A 25,170-nucleotide genomic window follows, 5' to 3' on the forward strand; every position below is an offset into this window, starting at 1 on the left:
AGATTTAAGGGTTGCTAAAGCACATTGTCTATTTAACCTTACAAGGTCTCAATCTTTCGCAGATTACTTCCTAAAGTCCATTCTTCTCTTCCCGAGTCACCTATTAGATATCATAATTTAAGCTAGCATTCCAATCCACAGATGGCTGAGAGAGCTTGTGCCACCAAATATCACAAGGCACAGTGATCAGTAGGCCAGACCCAATGCATACCTTGTGTAATGAAAAGAGACCACTGTCTAAAATGCTAATACAGATAGTGCACTATACAATAAAGGACTCCGGAATTTAAACAACAATGATAGCCATTACTGTACAAAGAAATATAGTACCCAAAAGGACACTGCTTGGAACCATCATCTTTCATGCAGTGTGACATCTCTGACCAGCACCTGAGGTAAGTGTACCACATAGCTTCATAAAAGAGTAACACCACAAGTTCTGTTAGGTTCCTGAAGACATGCAGCTTACAAGAATAAAACATCCAAGCTCTCCAACTCGCTGACTGCCACTCAAACTCATTTATATGAAAATCTGGAAGTTAAACACATGAAGCACTACCTTGAATGCTCGTGCACAGCGCCCTTGACCAAGAGACAAAGACTAGCTCAGTACTGCCTAGCATACTTCCTGCAGGAAATATATACCACAGACCTCATTTATATTCTTATGAACAAAAAGGAACTGCAAAGGCCCAGCATTTCGAAGGGATCACACCAGCACTTAGTATCAGATCAAATAGAAAGTCCATGGCCAAAATCCTGTACCAGTCATATTCACATTGCTGAGTCAAGAAACTGATCCGTCATCTCAGAAGATATGTCCATCTTGCTGTCATGAATACCAAGCTAAACGCATGAAATAGTCTATCATGGACCCACTACACCCCCAAGAAGCAGCTAAAATTTGCTAGCAACTTTAGCAATACCTACATTGACTACACTCTCCATTTGCTGTGAGCACATATCGACAATGAGCTCTAACGTCTGTGCCTATACTTATGCTTAGGGCTTCCGCTGCTGCGTGCAATTCGTGGTGGCTCAACAGGAGGCCTCTCCGGATCATATTTCCTGATCGAAAGAAGCTCACGCCCGCTGGGGCCCCTGAAAGTGATGCGGACAACCACCTCTTGGCCCACTTGGAAAATTGTGCGCAACCGCTCTATGCCTCCGGAAAATCCCAGGTCATTGGCAGGAAGGTAGCCTTCCCGCCCGCTGGGCATGTCAACGAAATAACCTACAGGCATGACATCCCTGATCCTGACTGTGTAAGTATCCGGATCGCCCGGGAGGAGAAGCTTGTCCGGAGTGATGCCAAGCTCTGCGAAGCCCTTGCCAGGGTAGTAGAAAGGCTCTGTTCGGGTCTGCGAGCTGGCCTGCTGCGGCGGAGCTGTGGAGGTACTTGTTTGCTGCTGTTGCGTTCCGGGCGAGGGTGTCTCTTGCTGTTGTCGTTGCTGCTGCGGTGCCAGTGGCTCTGTGGCCACAGCGGCCGCTTGAGTGCAGAAGGTTTTCCTGCTGCCAGTGGGCCGCATATTCTGTGCATCATCAGGAAGGAAGCTTCTTCTCTGACTAGCAGTTTCGCTAGCAAGAGAGGAGAACAGTCTCGGAAGAAAACCAACGGCCATGGCTGTCCTTGCATCCGCAGAGAGGGAGAGTCTCCCCCCAAATATGAAAATCCGGCAAGACGTCGCAGTCGCTGGTGCTGCTGCACTCTCGATCAGGCGCAAATGGGTGCGGAAGGCTCGAGCCAGACAGGCGTTAATCGCCATGATACTCTCTTGTCGACACTGGGGATTTTCTGTCCTAAGCTCTCTCTGTTGGAAAACCCCTACGACGTCTGTTATAAACCTCTCGAGTCTCCACCCAGCTAAAATGTAGAAGAAGCCCAACTAAAATGTGGAAGAGGTTTTTCATGAAATTTTAACATGTCGATGAGGCAAACAAAGATTGATGAGAACATCCGATAAAGCATGTGGGTGCATAGCGAAAGAGGCCAGGTTCAATTCCCAGTATGAATTGGTGGCATGCCATTTAAAAAAAAAAACATTGGTCCATCCTTATCACTAGCTCTCAGTGGATGAACAACTTTAATTGATTCCTCAAATCAACATTCACACAGTCTCCAAATAGAACTTGTCGTAGGCAAAGAGATGAATTAAAGTGAGCCACTTCCAACCAAGCTTTAACTTGCCTCTAGACTGATCTAACTTTGATGCATTCCCAAAAGAAATGAGTAATTGATTCTTCCTTCCTACCACACAATGTGCACATTGGACTCGCAACAATTTTGCTCGTAACAATTTGGCCCTTTGTAGGGAGTTTGCATGTTACAACTTGCTACAACAAGAAATTGAATTTGACCAAAGAAGTAGCAACCTAGATGCTCTTAAGACACCTCTTCCAAGTTTTGACACATCCGAGGAAACACTTTGTTCCAGTGATCAACTACATCTTGGGGAATCCTCAAGGATCTTCCTTTGAGCCTCTCTATGGTCACCTTGCCATCTACTTTAACTTTCCCTAGTAGATTGAGATACTTCATGAGTGGCTTGTCAATGGCAATTCTGCTTGTAGGTCAAGAGGCCTTTTTCCTAACCATTACCGAGACTAGCCACTCCAATTTGCTATTAGTGAGCATACTTATCTTGAAGATCCTCAAGTTGATAACGGTTGTTTGTAGTGACATCCCACATGTCTTTCCATAGCCTCAACCCTTTGTTGTAAATTAACCTTGAGAGACAAGGCTTCACCAAGGATGCCAAGAAGGGGGAATCATATGCATAAAGTCCAATCAACAATGCTAAGAAGGGGGAATCATATGCACAAGGTTCAACTAATATATTTTGTAGAAGGGATGTGTCTCCCTTCCTATCCCCAGCTCCACTCCACTATGCCTCCCCAATTGTAGTCCTCTATATTGGAAGTTGAAGGCTACTTGTGCCTAACCACCTACATCTACTTGTACTTACTGCCCGCACACATGTTCACTACAAGTGGTAGCCATGTGTCACTGTCACTTTATTTATTTTTTCTTCACATAGCAATAGAATAACAGAAAGTAGGTCACATATTGTGATTGTTGGAGTTCCCATACACCGATTTCTCTCTTGCTCTCTCTTGCTTGAACCTTCATAGCTCTTGCTTCTCACTTGACTCTCTTTGTGTTTCCACTCTTACTCCACTTTTCAAGTACTATTAGAGCGGGCATTCAAGGAGCTTTGCCAACATTGCATTCAACCTAGGAAGAAGAGCTTGCTTGAAGCTTTCATGATAGCCACACATTGAGGTATGCATCAGTCCCATTGAGCTTTCCACTTGCTTTAGCTTGCTCCAAAATTGTTTGAGGTCTTCCAAGGGAGTATTTGAGTATTGGTAAGTGCTTTATTGTGGCCCACATTGTCAATAGTTGTAGTATCAATAAGCGATCCGTGGATCTTGAGGCATTGGGCATGGATCATTGGATGATGAGGTTCCAAGATCTATGCCAATGGCAGCTCCATCACTAGGTTTTTCTTCTGCTTGATTTGGTTCAGTAATGGCAGCCATTAGTAGCCCGATGATTGGCAACATGAAATTTGTTGAGCCATTTAAACCTTCGTAGCAAAGCTCCTAAAAATGCAGTAATGGGGTCATGTCCGTCCCATGGAAAAATTTCTTGTCATTGGAGGATGTAGTAGACGATCTCCTTCAACCAAGCAGCCCGTTCTTGAAACAGGAACATAACCTGCAAGAAAAGTGGTGCACTTCCTAGGGGGTGTGTCTGTCTCACTGTGTAGTGCATGGTGCCCATGCCAGTGGAACTGGGAGATGGGTCTAACCTTGGGCAAGCCCTTGGTAATGTCCCACACTTGAGGACCCAGTTCGTGCGACATTGGAGGTGCGGTGCAAAACTTAGGGTGACAGGTCTGAAAGTCCTGCCCTTGATGTGCCCTAAGTGTGAAGTGGGGGAGGGGCTAGAGAGGACTCTAGATGTAGTGAGTGTGGTGCACAATAATAGTAAAGGAAGACTACAAGCACATGTTTTTTTTTTTTTTTTTGAGAATGGGAGAGAGTATATTGGGCAAGGTATGCGGCACCTATTTAGTCACGGGGCGGTCGCAGGCATTGTGATAAAAATGCGCAACTTTGTAGGTATTCTTTAATACCGGCTTTAGCTCTTAGAGGAGTGGTGGACAAGAAGGGGTGATTACACCTTGCAAAGCGGGTGTCACTCATATTTTCTAAAAGCTCTAGACAAAAGGCAGGGAGGAGAGTAGCCCGTATCATCAACCTAGTCATGGCTCTACTATCTATTTCTAAGTTAATATAAAAAAAGAGTGGGGGGAGATGGGCTTCCTCTGCTGCAGGTTTCTGGACTAGCAGGAATTTGATGAGTTGGAGGTAATTACAAGTGGTCAAAAGTGTTGGATTGGGGCAGGAAGAAAAGTCTACAAGAAAACGATTTATGGAGGGAAGTATATCTTCTACCCTAAATACTAAGCACTCCTCAGGGCTCCTAGCATTTACATTATATATTCTCGGAAAGTCATAATCCCCATGTAAATCTCGATCATAGTCCACTCCATGCCTACAGGGGTAGGGCATGTAGATGGGATCGGTATGCTCTTCAGGGAGGGAACTACAAAATGCTGTCCAGGCATCAAAATTGGTGTCCCAAATCCTCCTCCGCCATTTCGGCTGTGCCTCGTAGCCTTGGACGGTTTTGGGAACTAGATTGACCTTATCTTCCCAGTACTCTCGTGGCTCTTGTCTCCACCTAGTCATTATCATGCTTCTTTCTTCCATCCATCTGTTCACAAGTTCGTTAGCCAGATCTTTGATCTTGGCTACGACTCCTAAAGGCAGGGCCCGGTCCAGAGAGCGTGGGAAAGCGAATGAAAGATCGAACGGCCTCTTATGTAGCTTTCGCTGGCGCCAGATGACCAACTCCTGGGGCCAGTCTACAGGATGTGTATCATTCCTCAGTGGCATGGGCTCCTCGGGGAGTTGTCGTAGAAGTGTGCATGCTCGGCGTTGGGCCTCCTCAGCTAACTCTTGTCTCCTTTTCCTAGCTGCAACTATGTGTTCAAGTAGATCGGCATCTGCAAGTTCCTCCTGTGGGATCTCGGGTTGAGGCGGACTTGGCATCCTTTGTGGCTCTTCGTCATCGTCGTGCTCGAAATCCGGACCCTCTTCGACATTTCGCTCAACCACAGGAGGAATGACTGGTGGTGGTGGTGGCGGTGGCGGTGGCGATGGCTGCTCCTGCTCCTGAAAACCTAACTCCTTGAGCTCAATAGTGGAAAGGCCCGTACAACGCAGGTAGTAGAATTGTTGCTCTTTAGTTATCCTGTACTTGTTGGAAGCTCCCACTCTTGAAGACCGTATCTTAGAGCCCGGGTGGTTAGCTCCAACTTTCTTTTTACCTTTTCCTTTCCCACTCCATGGCTCTCTCCTCCATCCTTTTCCTTTGTTCCTCCAGCTGGCTCGCCAGGGTGGTTACTACCTGTTGCTGCTCATTTGATAAAAACCATAACTGGTTCTTTCTCTTAATTTCTGAGCGAGCTGTTCTTCAGCAATCCCTCTTGCTTGATCGACAATGCTGAGCCTGTGGTGTGCCTCGGCCAGGATTTTTGATTTCTCCTGCACCAACTGCTCTTGGCTTTGGATTTCAGCGCGAGGAATAGCCTTTTTTTATTAAAGGTCATGGCCATGAGGGCTTCTACGTCTTCCTGGGAGGTCTCCAGCGCATCTTACAATCTTTGCACTTCATCCTGTAGCTGTTTTGCTTCAGCTTTGCTGAGACTCCTGGCCCTTCATTTTTCAAGAATTAGATTTCCCTTATTAACCTATTCTATTCTTCTAGCTCCTGCCATGACTGGGGTTCTGTGGCATGTTCTTGTGGAATAGTGGCTTCACCTTCCTGAACCTCCTAGTAGAGCATTTCCACTTGGGCAACCCTTTGATATAGATCACTGTATTGCTGCATCAGTAGCTTTAGGTTCCTTTGTTCTGCCACTAGGCTCTGCTCCTCGTCCTCCAGTCTTTGCCTAAGGCGGCTTTCATTGTTTTGGGCTTCCTTCATTTTTTTTGCTAGCTGGTCCTGCAGGGCCTTTATTTCTCTCCGTCTATCGGCTTCCTACCTTGAGACCTCTAGCCTGAGGGCCACTGACGTCTCCTTCTCTTTCTCTAGTTCCAGCAGGGCCACCTTCTTCTCTTCTTTTGCCTTGTCCAGTTGTGTCAGTAACTCGGCCACATATGCGTCATAGTCAGTGTCAGTAGGCATGGGGGTATTGGGCGTGGTGGTCGATGCCTCTAGCCTTTGTCGTTTAGGGTCTTGCCGTGACTCTACATCTGCAGCGGTGGGCCTTTTCAATCTAGTTTTAGGCACGATTTCGGCCACCTTGCTCACTAGCATCTGCACCATGGTCATGAGCTATGCCGTGTCTAGGGGAGGCGTGGGTTGTGTAGTGGTTGCAATCGTAGTTTCGGCCGTTGTCGACACAAAGGAGGGAGGAAGTGGATGTAGGAGAGACGCCCTTGCCTACGACCACTGGAGCTGCTTCCACTCTTGCACTGGCTTTGGCTTTATGGCTAGGGCTTACGGGTTCGAGTTCTCCGCCCCCATGGGTCTCTTCCACCGATCTTCGTGTAGCTTTCGCCAGTTCAATCAGTTCCTTTAGTCGCTGCTCCTCGGCTTCTTCTCCCACCCTTCTTTTCCTGTCCTCTTCTGCCTTCTTCAACTCCTCTCTTATCCTGGCAAGCTCCTCCTCCTCTTTCCTCCTCCTTTCTTCCTCCACCCTTCGAGACTCTCTTTGAGCCCTTTTGATGTCAACCCGTTCTTCCTTACTTAATTTCTCTTTCTTCTCCTTCTGTCTCCTATCACTTTTGCTTTGTTCTTCGGGTTTACTCGCTCATGGAGGCGGCACCTCCTGCTCTCCCTTGTCACTTATTGTTCTCTCGCTTGATTCCCCTCCTTCGTGGTGAGGTGGGCTTTGATGCACAGCTTCCTCATCCATGATGCCCTCATCCTTTATTGCCTCGTCTATGATGGCTGTCAGGATACCCTTGTATCTAATTGTAGCTGCCTTTGACGCAGGTTTCTTCCTTGCAGAGCGCGTGGTTGAGGCAGGGGATTCTCCTCCTGCTGGTGCTTCCGCCGGAGTGAGGAGGGCAGTTGAACTTTGAATGGTTTTCTATACAAATTCATTCCAGTCTATCTCTTTAGGGACTCCTGCTGCTATGCTTTCCAACAGTGGGACCCCGATCCTGTTCATCAACGCATTGTACCGTTGGCCTGAGAAGAGGGTATGGATCATCTTCGCTTGTAATTTCACTGTTGGGTCCGGAATGTCAGCAAGCTGATTCCATCCACAGTGTGCACCTCTTCTTTCTTGACCCCCAGCATGGTGTAAACATCCCATCTCAGTCGTCTCTCTTTCTTAGGCACAAGCCCTAGGGCCTTTTCTATGATTGTTGCATTGAGGGGCAATTCGATTCTTTTTTCCTACTCCCCTGTCCTTACTGTGATAGTGCCACAGTTCCTACTCTTGTCGAAGTTCCTCAGGAAATCCGCACACATGCTGTAATCCACAGCCTGCCCCACCTTTTCCACGTACTTGTGGAGGTGGCATCTGTCCACCAAGTCTTTGATCGCGGGTTCCTCCAGGATGGCCTCGTCCAGATTCAGTGTGTGCTTGAAAGTGAACTGACTGAATCCTCACGTCTCGATGCTGATGCCGAATTTGGTCATCTCTTCTTCAGAGAATGGGAGTTTTCCCCCTTTGTCCTGTCCTGCCATGGTGGTGACCTGTCAACACACCATGCCAACATTAATGCCTAACAATTGGCTGATTTCTAATCAAAACTCAGTTTGAGAGAAAAATATATGTGTCCAAGATGGGTACACTTGCATAGAGGCTTGACCATTGCTACTGTTTTACTTTGCAGTATTCTTCCATAGAAACTTACTTAATTATAACAATCTGCTAGCTAGATAGCATAACTTTTCATTTTCGCTCTGTTCTTGTTCACATTGCTCCCCCCTCCGTCGCGGATCTTTCAAGGAATCCTTCCTAGGATTAGCACATGAAGGACGAGGTAAGCGCTGTTTCGCGTGGGTTGACTTACCTAGCCAATAGCCAATCATAGAAGATTGGATTGTATTCGAGTTGGGCATGACAATCAAGAGTAGATGGTTGGATGGAGACTTGGGAAATGTAGGTCAAAACATCGTGGAAGAGATCTCCAGTATTGAGGCGACTGGCAACATGTAATTCCTCTTCGGTGAGGAATTGGTCAATGTAGGGGTGGGTGAGCACATGGTCGTCCAAATGCTGATTATGGGTGATGGTCAAGACCCTAAACGAGATAGGTGCCACATAAGTGGGGTCATATTCGATAGTTTTAACTGCCCTACGTTGCTAAGCATTGGTCATTATTCGACAATCTTTTTTCTCCAATTGGATCCTTAGTGTAAACCACTGCTGCAAGAATGTGGAAGGTGAGCTTGCCATCTGCGTGAGCTCTTGCAACTCCTGTTCAAGAGCAAAATGAGGAGGCTTACGATACGAAGTGATAAGTCTTCTGAGGGTAGCTTGATCCTTCGAGATTTCGTCGTTTGCTATTAGTTCGGCAGCAATTTTGAGGACTTTAGTGGTCATAAGTTCGTATTCCTCCCAAGTGCATGGTAATGCACGAACATCCGAAACAAGCGTTTCGTCAAGAAGGCCTAGGTCTAGCCTCTCGTAACTTCTAGCAAATGTAGTGAAAGTTTCATCTAACATTTTAATGCAGGTTATTAGGTCATCCCCAGAAGTTGTGGCAAGGTCCTTAGCCAAGGAGAGGAAAGGTCGTATCGCGTATGAAGGTTTAAGACCCGCTGGTGGGGGTGGTGCAATTGGATTGGATAGTTGTGACTCCCTCATCGGTGTCACGAGTTGGGCCTTGCACTCTGAAGCATGTTGAGGTGCTGTAGGAAGTTCCGTAGGCATGGGGGTTGTGCTAGGTTCTGAGTGGGCAGTCATAGTGGTTTTTAAGTTCTCTGGATCAGGTAGGTTTAAGGCCTGTGGCATTTTCTTTGGTCAATAGATGAGCTGAGACTTGCTAGCCACAGCTGGCCATGGCCTATTGACTATGTTCTAGGTGCCACTTGTGCAAGCCTCTCTCATTAGGGTGAGATTGCTTGTAGATGAGCTTCTTAGCCGGCCATTTTTAGGCACCCAAATCCAGGGATTGCCCTCGTAGTATCCTTGTGCCCGCAAGAGATCTTTGGGAATCCAGCGCGGCGTGGTTGTGTGTCTACGGTGATAGCGCCTAGACTGTCGCTTAGGTCAGGACGGTTGATAATTTTGACGTTTAGGATCATACTTGGGTGGTCTACCTGGATGTGGTTTTTGCCGTTTTGGCACCCATAGAAACTTGGACTCTTTGGCCTTGTGAGCGCTCTTGGTGGGTTTGGGGCTGGGGTCGAGAGCTCGGCACAAGGCCATAGTTTCGGTCTGTTCAGACTCGGGATGAAGCGTGGTCGTAGGGGTTTCTACCGGTGACTTCGTAAAAGTGGGGGAATTAAGACAGCCCTTGCTGAAGGTCGTCACTATGCGCACATTGCCGATAGCAAGATGTATGCGGTTTAGGTTATAATCCACATTACAGTTGGTTTGCTTCTTGAAAGTGCGACCCAATAGTGACACATTACCAGCTCCTTTAGTGTCAAGTAACACATGGAAGAAGACTGGTAAACTTTCAGACTCGATGGAAATGACCACCTTGCATTTCCCTGGGAGTGGGTAAGCGGTACCCCCAAACGAGGTGAGTTTAGCGTTAGTGGGCTGTAGTTTCGGTTAACCAATGCATATACAATGGTCATGCGTCAAGATGATGTAGTCGGCACCTTCATCAATCAAGGCTTCGAAAGAATACACCGCTCCTGCTGCGATTGTGATCTGCAGGTATGCTGATGCCACTGCTTCTTCGTCCTGATCTATAAGGTCAGTTATAGTAGCCATGGGAACGTTCGGTGGGGGTTCTAGCATGGGTGGCTCATGTAATGGATGTGAAGGAGGATAGTACTTCTTAATGCAGCTGCCGTTAAAAAAGCCTATTCCTTCACCGTCAAGTGTTTCCAACTCGACATTCTCGGTCCTATCGATCATGCAGACTTTGAAAGGCCCTAGCCCTCGAAACTTCATCTTCTGCTTATGTCCTTTTACCGAGTATAACCATCTTTCGTCAAGCCTTTTCACAAATCAGAGAGTGAGTGGTGAGGAGTCGGGTCTCCGTTAAGCGCTCGAGTTCCACCAAGCGATTGGTCCAAGCCTCTCTTCCCTCCCAACGCTCCTGGACTGCTAGCCTCAAGCTAGAGATGAAGAATTCTAAGGGTAAGATGGCTTTAGTTTCGTATGTCAGCCTAAAGGGCGTTTGTCCTACAGCCGTTTTATAAGCTGTGCGATAGGCCCACAAGGCCACCATTAGCTTGTTGTCCTAGTCACTTCTTGAAGTAGACACGACTTTTGTAAGCACGTTGACTAGGATTTTATTCGTGGATTCGGCTTGGCCATTAGCCTGAGGGTAATAGGGAGAGGACTTCCCATGAATTATTAGGAAGGTAGAGAGCAAGTGGGCAATCACTTCATTAATGGTGTACCTTGGTCGCTTACAAGTTCGATTGGACAGCCAAACCGTGAAATGACCTACTCCCATAAGAACTTTGCGGTAGTCCTAGCATCATTCTTCCGCATGGCTCGTGCCTCTGCCCATTTCGTTAGATAGTCGGTCGCCACTATGATGTATCGAGCTTGGGAATATTGTGCTGCAGGACTAATAGGTCCAATAAAATCGATACCCCATTTTTTGAAGGGTTGTCGGGCTATGACGGGGGTCAACTCCATCTTGTCCTTTCGCATAGGCACTTTGGTCCTTTGGCACTCATCGCAGTGCTTTACAAATTTAGCTGCATCGCGGAATAGGGTGGGCCACCATAGCTGGGATTGTAGCACCTTTCGGGCTGTTGTGTCCCCACTAAAGTGTCCTCCAGCGATTCCGCCATGTGCTTCGTTCAATGCATCATGCATCTCGTGTTCACATACGCATTTGCACAATAAACCGTCTTGTCTCAACCTGTAGAGTTGGCCAGCTATCAGTTGGTATGGCTAAATTTTCAAGATAAGTCTTTTCAGCCTGGCCTTCTCAATGGGTCGCTCTGGTAGTCCATTTTCTAGCACTTGCACTATGTCATCGGCCCAATACGGCGTCAGATCCACTTTAAATAATTCTCATTTACTAGACAAGTTAAAAAGATGGGCATCCGGCAACTCATCAGGCACGCCTTGCCCAGTGGCTTCTCCTGTGGGTATGCGGGACATGTGGTCAGCCATGTAGTGCTGCTTTCCCTTACGTACAACCACAGAGAAGTCAAACTCCAGTAAGAGGAGTAACCATCTAGCTTTGTGCCCCATGGCGCCAGGCTTGTTCACAAGATACAGCAAGGCTTGATGGTCAACAAAGAAGACAAAGGGAGTGGCCAATAGGTAATGCCTAAATTTCTTCACCGCAAATACCATGGCCAACCCCTCCCTTTCTGTCATGGAATAGTTCATCTCGGTCTCTGTGAGCTGCCTGTTGGCAAAACTCACCGGGTAATCCAAGTTATGTTCACCAGGCTGGCATAGCACGGCTCCAATAGCGAACTTAGAGGCGTCTATGTGCACATGGAATGTTACGTTCCAGTCTGGGGCTCGCAAGATTGGTGCAGTCGCGTAAGAGCCTTTTTCAACTCCTCATATGCGCGCTGGCATTCCTCCGTCCACTCAAACACTATCAATAGCTTGTACAATGGTCTAGCTATTAGTGCATAATTTAGCACAAATCGTCGATAATATCCAGTGTGTCCCAAGAAGCACTGAACTCCCTTGTAGTTATCGGGTGGCAGTAAGTCAATAATGACTCTGACTTTGGAAAAGTCAGTAGCAATGCCGTTCCTTGACACTATGTGCCCTAAGATGCATCCATGTTTTACCCAGAACTAGCACTTTAAGGGGTTCAACGAGAGGTGGTACAGCCTACACCTTTCAAAGACAGCTCTCAAATTCTCCAAGTGTTTGGCCCAACTAGAGTGTAAACATAGGTCGTCTACGAACACTTCCAGTTCGCGCCTAAGCATGTCCTTAAAGATAGTGCACATTAGATGTTGGAAAGTTACAGGTGCGTTCATTAGCCCAAAAGGCATGACAATGTAGGTGAACACGCCCCATTCTGTGGCAAAGGCAGTCTTGTGCGTGTCGCCGGGGTGCACTTGCACTTGATTGTAACCCGAGAAACCATCCAGAAAACTGTAGGCTTCCTTCCCTGCTACCCTCTCAAGCATGTGCTCGATGTAAGGTAAAGGATAGTTATCCCTTTTCGTAGCGGCATTCACCTTTTTGTAGTTCACACACACTCGGATTTTTCCATTTTTCTTAATGACAATCACGATAGGTGATACCTAGTCCGTGTGCTCGATCTCATATATGAAACCTGACCTCATGAGTTTATCAATCTCCTCCTTCACTACATGGGCGTTCTTGGGATTCATGGGGTAAGGTCGTTGTTTTGTTGGCACCGCATCTGGAACCATTGGGATGTTATGAGTCACGACCCTAGGGTCGACTCCCTTAAGTCGTCCAATGTCCAGGCAAATACGTCAATGTACTCTTGCAGGAGCGCAACGAGTTTGGTCTCTTCCTCCTCCCCCAAGTCATCTGCAATGAACACCGGTCTTGGTTTTTCACCTTTTCCAGCCAAGTTAACCTCTTTGACTTTGGCGAGTCCCTCGATCGGTTCACTAGTCTGACCTTGTCTTTTTGCACCTAACAGAACCACCACTCTGTCACCCTTTTTAAATTTTGTAAACCGTTTGGGTAGATCCTTTGATTTCCTCTGCCTTTCCGCTTCTGAGTCCCTTGCTTGCCTCCTGGCCTCCTCTTTTAGCCTCCTGCACCTCAGGTGGATTGGCAAGTCTCCCTTGGTGCATTTGACCTTAGAGGGTTGTGGTATCTCGGGATCACTCTCAGTGCTAACTTCCGACTCTGAGTTGAACTCGCATCCCTCACTTGAGGAAGGTGTTTCCCCCGGGGGTTGTAGTTCCGTAGGTGAATCTGTCTTGAGCACTGGGATTACCCATGGTTGTGCTACTCTGGCTTGCTCGTAATCCATGGCTCCTATTCATTCTAGCCAGGATCTGTCACACTCCATTAGCATGACTCCTTTTTCGTTCCGACTGATCCCTTCTTTCCTAGGCCTCAAGTCTGCCCTGATTTGTTCTATCGCTTTTCCCTCCGTGTCGTACTCTATTGTGTCTACCTCTTCTTCACTCTCTTCCCCCGTAGAGTGACAGTCCTCATACTCCTCATCATCCGGGTCCTGTATTTATGACTGCTCATCATCCCCTAAGCTTCCCTCTTCAATCTCCTTGTCGTCAGTAACTAAAGCCCAGTTATATAACAAGTTCAGGTCGTGGACCTTGGTCCATTTCCATTCTGGTTTAGCTAAAAGGTCACATAGAGGTTTTAAGTTAGTAGCCAAATTGCCGTCCAATTTATCGGTCAGATACTCTATGATTTCCTGAAGCTCTAATTTGTTGTTGGGGATGCAGGACGAGGCCGGTTTGTCTGGGTTGAGTGAGCTTCCTGCCATCATGCAAAGCGGCACAAGCTTTAACAGCCTGTTGATGTGGTCCTTCCTCATCCGAGAATGGTAGGTCAATGGTTGCCAACACATGCATCCAATCCCTCTCATCCTCAGGGCAAGGATAATATCTAGCGAGCGATCCATAGGGCTTGGTTGTTTGAGTATCGCCTTTTAGCATAGCCGAGATGACAGCTAGGTCAACAGGCGTCGTCGTCCAAGTGTCCATCTCTACCCTCACTGCACTAGTTCTATTCCCTAGGAAAATCAATCCATTGCCCCAGTCCTCTATGACTCGTGCATTCCTCATCCAAGTTCGGCCTAATAGTATGTCGTAATCCACTCCCTTCATGACAATGAAGTTTACCGAAAATTGCACACCGGCAATCTTTACCGGCCAATTCTTTAAGACCCCAAATGGTCTTACCCTCATTCCGTTTGCTAGCGTGACATTGAATCTAGTAGTCTCTACAGGAGGGTTTCCCCGTGCCTCTAGGAACGCATGGTTTAGCACACTAACATCGGCACATGTGTCTACAATTCCTTTTCGAGTCATGTCTCCTAAGGCTAGGACGGGCAAAACTGCATGCATTTTAGTGCCTTCCCAAAAATCATTGATGTGCAAAGACTTAGGATCTGAGTGTAGAGTTAGAATTGGGATCCGTGTAACTGCATCATGATCTTGCGGATCAGCACCTACAAGTCCTGTGTGTCCCTCGATCGAGTCTTTTAACTCCTGCCACAAGGAGTGATTTTGCCTAAGCAGATCCTCCCAGCTTAGAGTTACTGGAAGGTTGTGAGGAGGCTACTGGACCCTTGTCTTCCTCTGAGGCTAGAAGTTCTAGGCCATGCATTTTGTCTACCCTGGTAAGTTTCCCCCCGGCCTTGCTGCTGAGTTGCTCCTAGTGGTGCAAGTATGCTCCCAGCCTGTGGTTTTGAGGGTGAGACTGGTGTGCTAACACTGGAGAAGTCATCCATAGGGTCTTCCAATATGGGTTTAGCATCCTCGAGGTGCTTTTGGGCGTCTTTGACCCACTCCTTGACCTTGGCTATAGCCTCGAGTTGCCGTTTGGGGTGGGGATATTCCCCTACCTTGGCACTCCCTAGCTCTGCTGTCTTAGGAGCCGAGGTCTCTGCCTCTGCGTCTGTGACCTTCTTTCCCATTACCAACATAGTCGTTTCCTCGGTTTTAAGGGTTATCTTCTCATCGGTTCTCTTCTTCCATCTCCTCCGGCTTTTCTTCCCCATCGAGGTTGCATCAAGGTTGCTTGGTCCTGGCAAGGAGATGCCTGCTTGTTTCATTTGAGCTCGCGTCATAGCATGTAGTGGGATGGGCATATCCTCACTACCAAAAGTTTCCACTCCAAAGAGCCCCAAGGGCACCGACGGCATGTTGGCAGTGCTCGTTGATGGCTTCCGCCTAGGACAGTGAGGAAACAGATGTGTGATTTCACACTCTGTGCATCGGAGATCCGCTTTGTCTTTGTTAGCTTGTTCTCGCTTTGGGCAGCGTGATGAAATGTGGCATGGGTGGCCGCAAGTCCAGCATGTGACTGGATCTTGGCTAGGCCCTTCAAAGCCTCTGCCTTGTCCTCTTCCTAAAGCCATCACCGGCACTGGCCGATAGTCCATCAGGACTGGGTTGCCCTACTCGTCGTAGGATATGTACGGATTGACATATGTCTCTTCCTCATTAGGCTCCTCCACAAAGTGAATAGGAGCATCGCTAGGTGGGTGAGTCACAAAGGGCCCTGGTGGCTTGGGTATACCAGTTGGATTCAGCCTAGGCACGACAGGTCTTGAGTCAGTTGGTGCTGGAAGAGCTAACTGGGTTCCCCTACCAAAGAAATTAGGTGGCCTATTACCTAAGTATGGAGGGTTGTACTGCTGCGTATATGGGAATCTCCTCGGCATTCTGTAATGCGCTACATCATGCCCGAATCTACCGCAATTTGAGCACAGCCGAGATCTAGGATCTTGGCACTCAACTGGGAGGTGATTGCCGCCGCAGTACACACATTGTACGTGCGATCTCACAGGATTTCTAATGAGCTCTTGCAACCATGCAATCTCCATTCTCATCTCTACCATCCCTTGGTCATGGTCTACTCTCTTTCCCTTATCTTGCACGCTAGCAGTTGCTTTTTCCCCCAAGGTGGTTGATCTCTCAAGGTCCCTCTGGCTTGCACTATCTCGGTTGGTAGTCCTCATGCTACATTCCTTGAGTTGATCATCTACATGTATTGCCTCCTCAAAGACTCGAGCTAGCACGTCTCGTTGTAAGGTGGAGTTACTGGCCAAAGCCTTGTAGAGCTCCTCACTCCGAATCCCGTTCATGAACACTGTAGACACTGCCCTCTCGGTAGGTCACTCATTGGCAGGGATTCTCTTGTAGAGGCTGCGCACCTGAGTAACGTAATCCCTAACGTCCTCCTTCTCCCTTTGACTGATATTCATCAACCTAACAATGAGGTTATCCGAATACCCTGCCTCCGAAAACCTCTTGAATGAAGAGGCCCTTAAGGCGAGCGAAGTTTGTACGTTCTACGTCACCCAGACTAGAGTACCAGGTCCTCCCCTTGTCGCCTAAGCACATGCCAAAGGCTTGAGCTTGCTGCGCAGGGTCAGTAAGACCGTTTGCCTCGCATACTTGCTCGAACTGCTCCATGAAGCTGTACGGGTCACTGCTAGGTTCGTATCGAGCTAGTTGTTTTGCTACTATGGGGATTCTAGCCTGCCCTTTAGCCCCTTGCGTGACTCCCAATCCTGACAGTAGCGCGGTGGCTAGGGCAGTAGCACTCTGTTCCACGGATATATTGTCCATGAGTCACTTTGCCACCAGTTCACTCAATGTCATGCTAGCCTCTGTTGGCATGGGCCCACATACATCTGAGTGCATAAGAGCCAAGGGCTCACCCATACGTTTCTTACCAGACTTTTTATGCGTATTTCTAGTCTGCCTACCATACAAACAATGATCACAAGAATCAAAATGCGAAGAGTCAAAAGGCGGAAGATACTGCAAAGCACGTAGCATTTTCATTCCTTTAAGAGACATATGCCCCAAGTGAGCATGCCAAAGAGATACATGGGGAATAGAACCCACATACAAAACATGATCCAATGTAGCTCCTGATACAAGTGATAGAGGTTACCAGACTTGGTATCTCTTGCAAGTACAAGCCTGCCACACGAGTAATCTTCCATGCAGAGTCTCCAAAAAATACAAAATACCTTGCATCATCAAACTGTCCAATTGACATAAGGCTACGTGTCAACGCAGGTACATGGTGTACATCATGTAAAACAAAAGAGCTGCCAAAAGGAAACTGCAGTCGAACATGTCCAATGTCCACAATGTCAAGAGACCTGTCATCACTAAGATGCACAGTGCCAGACATGATATGATAGGTATAAAACCAATCTCGACAGGGTGTCACATGAAAGGACGCACCCAAATCCAAGAGCCAGCACTGGCATACATAGAATGTATCTCAGAAGTTTGTAAGGCATCGCATGAAGAAGCTGCAAGTATGTAATCATCATCTGAATCTTTGGCCTGTATGACATTAACCTCTTCTATCTTCACAATGGACTTTGCAGGTACAATACTGTGCTTAGAAGACTTTTCCTACACTTTTCTTTTCCCTTTTCCTTGCGCTTATCATCACGCATTTTATGGCACTACAGCCTAATATGTCCTGCTTTCCCACAATAATGATAGGTAAGATCAGACTTTCGTCCACACGACTTATTGCGACCACGTGACTTGGACCTGGACTTCTGAGAGTCCCTGCCCTTATGATCATTATCGTGCCTGCCATGTCTGCCACCTCTAACGGTCAATGCATGTGAAGAGCGGGAAGCATCATTATTTCTCCTGTTGATTTCCTTAGTCAATAAAGCACTCTCAACATCTTTGATTTTCAGCCCATCAAGCTTGTTAATGCATATGGCAATATAGAAGACATCCCATGATTTAAGCAAGGTGCCAAGCAGAAACAACAGGTGCAAGTTGTCTTTGAACTCAATACCTTGTGACAACAGACTCTTCATGATAGCATGAAACTGACTGAAATGAGATAAAAGGGAGGTCCCCTCCTTCATGCGAAGGTCCACTAACTGCTTCAGCCAATACTTTTGTGACACAGGACTCTGCTGCACATAAAGCTCCCGAATCTTCTCCCATAAATCCCATGCACTTTGATTCTCATCTTCAACAACATTATAATGGACCTCTTGACTAGACTTGCATAGTTCATCAACTTCCATGCCACTACCAAGACTTGACACAAGTAGGTGTCAGCTCACAAGGAAAGTGACCCAGGTCAAAGAGTCAGCTCATAAGCATTGGAAGGAACCAAGACATATGAACCATGCATCATCCCAAAGGGTAAGAAATCCCAAATAGTCTCAAAAGCTCAAATAGCATAGACTGCCTACTCAATGTCTATCAAGCATCCAAAGATGCTCCCACTGGCACAAAGGCCGTAAATATCAAGCAACAAAGCTCAAACAAAGCATGTACAAGCACCAATGATAAGTGTCCAAGATCAAGCATCAATGAGACATCCTGGACATGGAGATTGTGTGACATCCATATATAGCATCCATAGACATCAAGTATATTCCAAAATAAACTCTAGCAAGCCAATAAATCTCCAAAATATGCTCTAGACAATCGAATGTCAAGCCCAAGTAAAGATACATTAGCATCCGGGCTCAAACAATGTAACTGACATAGGTAGGTGACATGAGCATAAGTGCATGTCCAAAACGGTCAAATATAGACCGATAAGTGCCAAGATACATTCAAGATAAATATCCAAATGCTATGGAAAGTGGAGCTCAAGCTCAACCAATGATTAAGAAGCAATTTCAAACTCTTTTCCAATCCCCGATGGTCAATACATCAATGTACATCTCCAAGACATGACCCGAATAGCATAGGCATAACCATACATGAGTAGAATAGCTTCAACCCAACTATTTACAGCAAACATTCACTGCTCCAGACTGAGTATTTCAGGCCTCAAATCAGTACCAAAATGATGGAAATCCATTAACATATCATCTCCATACATGTAGACATCATCCGGGCATCAATATGCATCAAGTGATCAATCCCAGTAAGCATAGACTTCAAGAGATAAGTGTTGCTCTGTTTTGGCTAGATCTAAGACTATTTAAAACAGTCAATGGACTGAGCTAAATCAGCTCCGAATGCGTCTCACATAAGAGGCATAACATCCACAAGTGATCCGATATCAATAGATATCAGTACAAGCATCACATAAGCCACAGGCATACAAATACATGCTGTCTCAGACCTGAAATCTATTGCAGAATATTTTTTCATCAGAATTTGATAAATTCGACATCACCATTGCGTTCGGGCCATGCCAAAACCCCAACTTAGACTCTTATCTTGCCTGAATCGGGTTCCGAATGGCCGAGATATGACAAAAAGAGCGATTTTTGAGCCATTTTTGCAAACAGGCACAAATAAACGTGAGCATGCTACTGTACTTGAGGGGCTAAATCAGGGTGGGTAGGGGATAAGCAAGAGCCCAGTGAAGGCCTACAATAGGCCTACACAAGCCTAGGACAAGTCCAAGCAAGAGGTGAAGAGAAGAAGCTTCAATGATGGAAGCTGCTGCCTCTTCATGAAACCCTGCTATTCATGTCAAAGAATGGCTAAGAATTGAGTGAGAAGCAAGCTCTCATACCTCGTGTAGATGCTAGGGAAGGTCGGGAAACACTCGCAAAGGACCTGCTCTGATACCAGTTGAAAGGTGAGAAGGATTGAAGCTTGCACGCGAGAGCTATGGCGGGAGAGCAAGAGCAAGAAAGAGAGAGACAAGAAATGGGAACTCCAGCAACCACAATGTGTGGCCGGGCCTTCCTTTATTCAAACTATCACTAAAAGAATAAAGAATAAGTGATTGTGACGGGCATCCGCCACCTGCAGTATGCAGTGGCAGGTACTATCAATGTAGTAATACACGGGCGGCTAGGCAGAGGTGCCTTTACCCCCAATAAATTGCTCACTGTAATACAGTGGGCTGATGAAGCTCATTTACTTGGTGTATGCATTGGTTCATGGATACACGATGCTTACTAGAGATTTGAATGATCATACCAATGTATTTGGAGGTTTTCAAATGCTTCTTTTTGGTTCCGGAATGCTTTTGAGCTTGGATTAAGCTCTGACTTGGTCGTTCTTCATTGGCATTTAGCTTCAGTTGGCATGCTTTGGACCAATCTATGCCTATTTTCACTGCTTGACATTTAGGCCTCTTGCATTTATGCTTTGGTTAGATATGGATGCCACTTGGTTTGCCCATGCTTGACAGTTACTTGGGTTTGTAGAAGTGCTATGTTGACCTTGTCAAGATTTCGACTGAGTAGAATCCTACAGACTTGCTCAGAAGCGCCTCACTACTGAGCGCTTTGCCTTCCTTAGGAGATTGATGGGCATTGGATGAGATGACATCTTTTTCCTCATCCTGTTGTACATGTGTACATGTTATACTATCTTTTCTATTTTCTCTCTCACTGGGGCAGATTCGCCTTTAAGTGGGAGGTTGTTGGGGGTAAAGGTGCCTCCGCTTAGCTGCCCATGTATTACTACACTGACAGTACCCGACATTACCCGCCACTATACACTGCAGGTGGCGGGCACCCGTCACAGTCACTTATTCTTTATTTTTTTAGTGACCGTTTGAATAAAGGAAGGCTCAGCCACACATTGTGGTTGTTGGAGCTCCCATTTTTTGTCTCTCTCTTTCTTGCTCTTGCTCTCCCGCCATAGCTCTCGCGTGCAAGCTTCGATCCTTCTCACCTTTCACAATATACTGTTAAATGAAGCTCAAACGGTGCTCAAATCTACTTCAAATCAGTCCCAAAGCATAGATATAGTATCCCATAACATCTGGGCATCACACTGGGCATCAATAGGCATCAAATAGGCAATGCTAAGAAGCATCAAAATAGTAAATGTCAAGTGATACCTTGTTTTGACAGTCCTGGGACTGTGTATACAGCAAAGGGTTGAAGGGGGAAGCACTCAAATCGATCATCAAGAGTCAAGCACTAATGCCAGGGAGTCAAGCAATGCTCAGGAAGGTTGCTAAGAGTGCCGGGAAGCTGAGGAGGAGCAGGGAAATGCCAGGGAACAGATCAGCCCAGCCCCCTAAAAATGTGCCAAAAATTGTGCTGGCTATTCCTAGGGGCTGGGGGGTCTTCAACAACCCCCGGGGGCACTTAGCAATGTCGAGGGGGCTCCAATGCAGCCTAGGAAGAAGTCGATGAAGGTTTGGAAGCTCAGGGAGGAGGCAGGAGATCAAAACATACCTGCAAATGAAGGTGCCATGGCTGCCATTGAAGCTCGGGTTGAAGGTGTTCAAATCCAAGCTGAAGAGAATGTTGGGCAAGCTCCAATGCCTTTGCTCTAATACCAGTTGAAAGGGAAGTGGAACCTAGGAGGAAGAAGCTTGGCGGTGAGAGCTATGGCGGATGGAGAGAAAGAGTAGAGAGAGAGAGAGAGAGAGAGAGAGAGAGAGAGAGAGAGAGAGAGAGAGAGAGAGAGAGAGAGAGAGAGAGAGAGAGAGAGAGACTCAAAAGTGGGAACTCCAACAACCACAATGTGTGGCCGGGCCTTCCTTTATTCAAACTATCACTAAAAGAATAAAGAATAAGTGAATGTGATGGGTGCCCACCACCTGCAGTGTGTAGTGGTGGGTACTATTAGTGTAGTAATACATGGACGGCTAGGTGGAGGCGCCTTTACCCCCAACAAAATGGTGCTTATGGAAAAATATTTGTGATCTATATGATAAGTAGAGTCCTGCAACTCAGCTACATTAGCTTAAGAAGCTCATGGACCTTCACATGAAGGAAGGGATATCTATGACTTCTCATGTAAATGAGTTTCGTTCATAAAAGGAGTACATTCATAAAGTCCTTGAGCGGTTCCATATGCATCATGGTAAGCCTACTGGTTGCTCATTACCTTCTCATATAAAGGTTAGTCAAGAATATTATCCCTACTCAAATGGTGAGAGGGCCAAGTTAGCCAAGATCTTGTATGCATCCACCATGGGTAGCTTGATGTATGCCATGATAATGACTAGACATGACATATCATTTGGAGTGGGAGTTATGGCTCGATATATGGAATTCCCATTTTCTTGGTGTTCCTCTTGGGACTCCATGTATAGTTTTAAATGAAAACAAATTAGGAACCCCATAGAAGAATCATTGGAATCCCAAGTTGCCACTCAAAGATCATTTCTTCCTTTGGAAGTTAATGATGGGTGCAATTAACAAGGGAGAATTTGAAGAGGAGAGGGATGAAAAATGATACTTGCAAGTGTGGAAAAGATGAAACATTGAAACAACTTTTTTGAAATGGATGTCTAGCAAGACCCATTTGGGAGAAAATCTTGGAGAGATGCTCTATTCAAGGTAGCAATTAAGAAATCATAGAGATTTGCATCTTTATGGCAAAGCTAATTTGAATGAAGGGATCATCAAAATAGGTTTTTAAACTTTGAGACTATTTGAGCTTCGTGATATTTGGCATGTTATGGTTAAGGTTGTTTTTGAACGAGGAAGGTCAACTAACAATTAGGTAGATGTTAACTTTAAAGTTAGACGACTATTGGAAGTGATATATAGAATGGGGAGAGTGGATAAAGTGGCTAAAAGTAGCATATTATGCATATTTACTTGATTGCCTAAAATATAGTGATTTCATATTGTCTATTGAATGTACACTAGGTGCTTCACACCTAATTTCTCTTAGTTCTTTGCACCAACGTTAAGCTTGGTGCTTTGCACCACTATTAGGCCTAGTGCTTCACATCTATATCATATATTTGTCATGCACTTGCAAGGTGGCATTGTAGAGTGAAGATCAACCCTATGCACAAATTCTATATCTAAACATATTTTAATGTGATAGATGTTCAAGCACACACACACACACACACACACAAACTCTCTCACTCACTCACTCTCACTCTCAATCACTCACTCACTCACTCACTCTCTCTCTCTCTCACTCTCTCTCTCTCTCTCTCTCTCTCTCTCTCTCTCTCTCTCTCTCTCTCTCTCTCTCTCTCTCTCTCTCTCTCTCTCTCTCTCTCTCTCTCTCTCTCTCTCTCTCTCTCTCTCTCTCTCTCTCTCTCTCAATATATATATATATATAGCACTTGTGCTTGCAATAGGGCTAATCTCAAATCTAGAATACCATCTTGCAAGTGCATGATAAATACTAACAATGATGCAAAGCATTAACCTAAATTGAAGCACCAAGAGAATCTAGTTGAGAGGATATTCATATTTGGTTATTATTATGGTTTAAGTATTATCTAGTAAAATGTTTATAATACTTAAAGTATTTAGTTATTTACTAACTATTTAAGTATAACTATATATTTTAAGTATGACAAAATAATAGTTTGATAATACTTAAATCAAAGTAATAATTAATATTTTAAATATTATCAACAATCAAAGTAATATCTAAATGTTTTAATAATAACCATATCTAGTTAAATAAACCAAAAGGATGCGCAATTATGCATGACATGAATATCCAAATCTCACCATGTAAAGCAACATCGGTTTTAACTTCAACTTTCAATACTGCTAATTTAGCAATAATCCACCTCCATTACAATGGAATTGCATACATAGGCCATGTGTCCGAGTGTACAATGTATTCTTTTAAAGTAGTTATTAGTTTGCTTATGGAATGTTTCTCATGTTGACCCAACATAAGTGAACGTATATTATTTAATGTAAACAACTCAACATGGATTCTCAAATTGTCAACAATTGATGTATTTGTAAGTATAGACCAATCTCTTCACCCAAAGGTGAAATGTAAGTGCTGCACCACTACTTACAGACCCTACCATAAGGTCAATTGTCATCATTTCAATTAAACTTATGCTTAAAGTTTAAGCACAATTGTAACTCAAAATCCATTCTCAATTGCTATATTTTTTAAACAAAATGCATCTTAGGTATATGGAATGACTATAGTATTACATTCAACTCGTATAGTTTTGAAACAAAATGCATCTTAGGTCTATGGAATGATTGTAGTATTACATTCAAGCCACATAGTTTCATTTATCTATCTATGGTGTGTACACATACATTACCTTGAGTAACTCACACCACTCAAGGTACAATAGAATTGCTCATATATTTAAAATGAAAAAATGTTCATATATATATATATATATATATATATATCTCTCTCTCTCTCTCTCTAGCTAGCCTTCTTGCACATCCCATCATGTTGCTTGCCTCCTGCCACATGGAGCATCTTTCTAGCCTCTTTGCTTACTGTGAAACCATGGTTGCTACCAACCCGCTGCCCACCCTACTCTAATGCAAGGTGTAGGAGGAGCTTGTGGAGGAAGAAAAATAATTTGGGCAAGAATAGGTGAAGATGGCATCGCAAGAAAAGAGGTGGCCTTTGGCTTGGCTGATGTTGTTGAAGATAGGAATACAAAGAAGAGGCAAGCCTTGTTGGGATCATGTGTGTGCCATTTTGTGTCATTGAGTTCATCAAAGTATTGTGTTAGAATGACTAGCTTGTTTTATATGAAGGTGAGGAGGTCATTTATGCCTTTACAATGGGAGGAGTTGAAGTGACTAGTGGTAATGTTCACGATGAAGGTGGGGAGAAGCAATGGTTGCACAACAAGTGTGTTGGGAAGGTGGATCCCTAAATTATGTAGTTGCTTGCCATGCTCTAACAAGCTTCACAACTATGCATGGCTCACCCACATGTATGCCATCTATTGCACGTGCACAAGCTCCTTCACCTCCTCTAATGGCAAAATCATGTTTTTGGGACATGTGCCCTAGCTCCATTGTCTTCTTGAGCACCTTAGCTTGCCCCATCTACTTTTGGTCATCTGCCATACTCTTGGTTGCCTGCATGCACGCGCACACAATCACACACACACACATATAGATCCCCATCTACCAATAAGAGAGAGAGAAAGAGATCGTAGTCATGCAGGTGAAGACCAATTCATGAGTCAAGGTGGGCATTGCTTAGGCATGCAAATTTCTTTTGCATGAGTAAATGAGTAGCTTTTGTGCAGCCACACGTGTGCTTTGGAGGGGGCCAAGAGCATGACACATGGCCCTATATGTGTGTGCTATTAACGTTAGAATTTAAAATCATATAACATTATCTAATCTAACATGATTATTACATTTTGTACACACATGCACGTGCACACACACACACTCTCCCCATACATGATTCAAATAATTAATCTATTAAAATTAGAATTTAACATTATTCAATATAACATAATATGTTAATTAATGTTACTTATGTTATGTATGTTATATGTTCTATTAAATTATATAATGAATATACAATATGTAATATATTGTATACATTATATATCACACATAGCATATATTAAATATCATACATAGTATTTCATATTATAATATATATTATATATATTACATTGTATATATCACATA

General features: G+C 45.2%; 1 protein-coding gene across 1 annotated transcript; it reads right to left on the reverse strand.

Moving 5' to 3' along the window:
- Positions 1-239: 239 nt before the first annotated feature.
- On the reverse strand, positions 240-1,854 carry LOC148031374 (uncharacterized). Its single transcript, XM_087684898.1, has one exon. The coding sequence runs from the start codon at positions 1,764-1,766 to the stop codon at positions 978-980; it is 789 nt and encodes a 262-aa protein (XP_087541024.1). The 5' UTR covers positions 1,767-1,854; the 3' UTR covers positions 240-977.
- Positions 1,855-25,170: the final 23,316 nt, after the last annotated feature.

Source organism: Lygodium microphyllum, chromosome 9 (genome assembly GCF_053477565.2).
Source record: "Lygodium microphyllum isolate KBCC chromosome 9, Lygodium_microphyllum_v1.1.10, whole genome shotgun sequence".
NCBI lineage: Eukaryota > Viridiplantae > Streptophyta > Polypodiopsida > Schizaeales > Lygodiaceae > Lygodium > Lygodium microphyllum.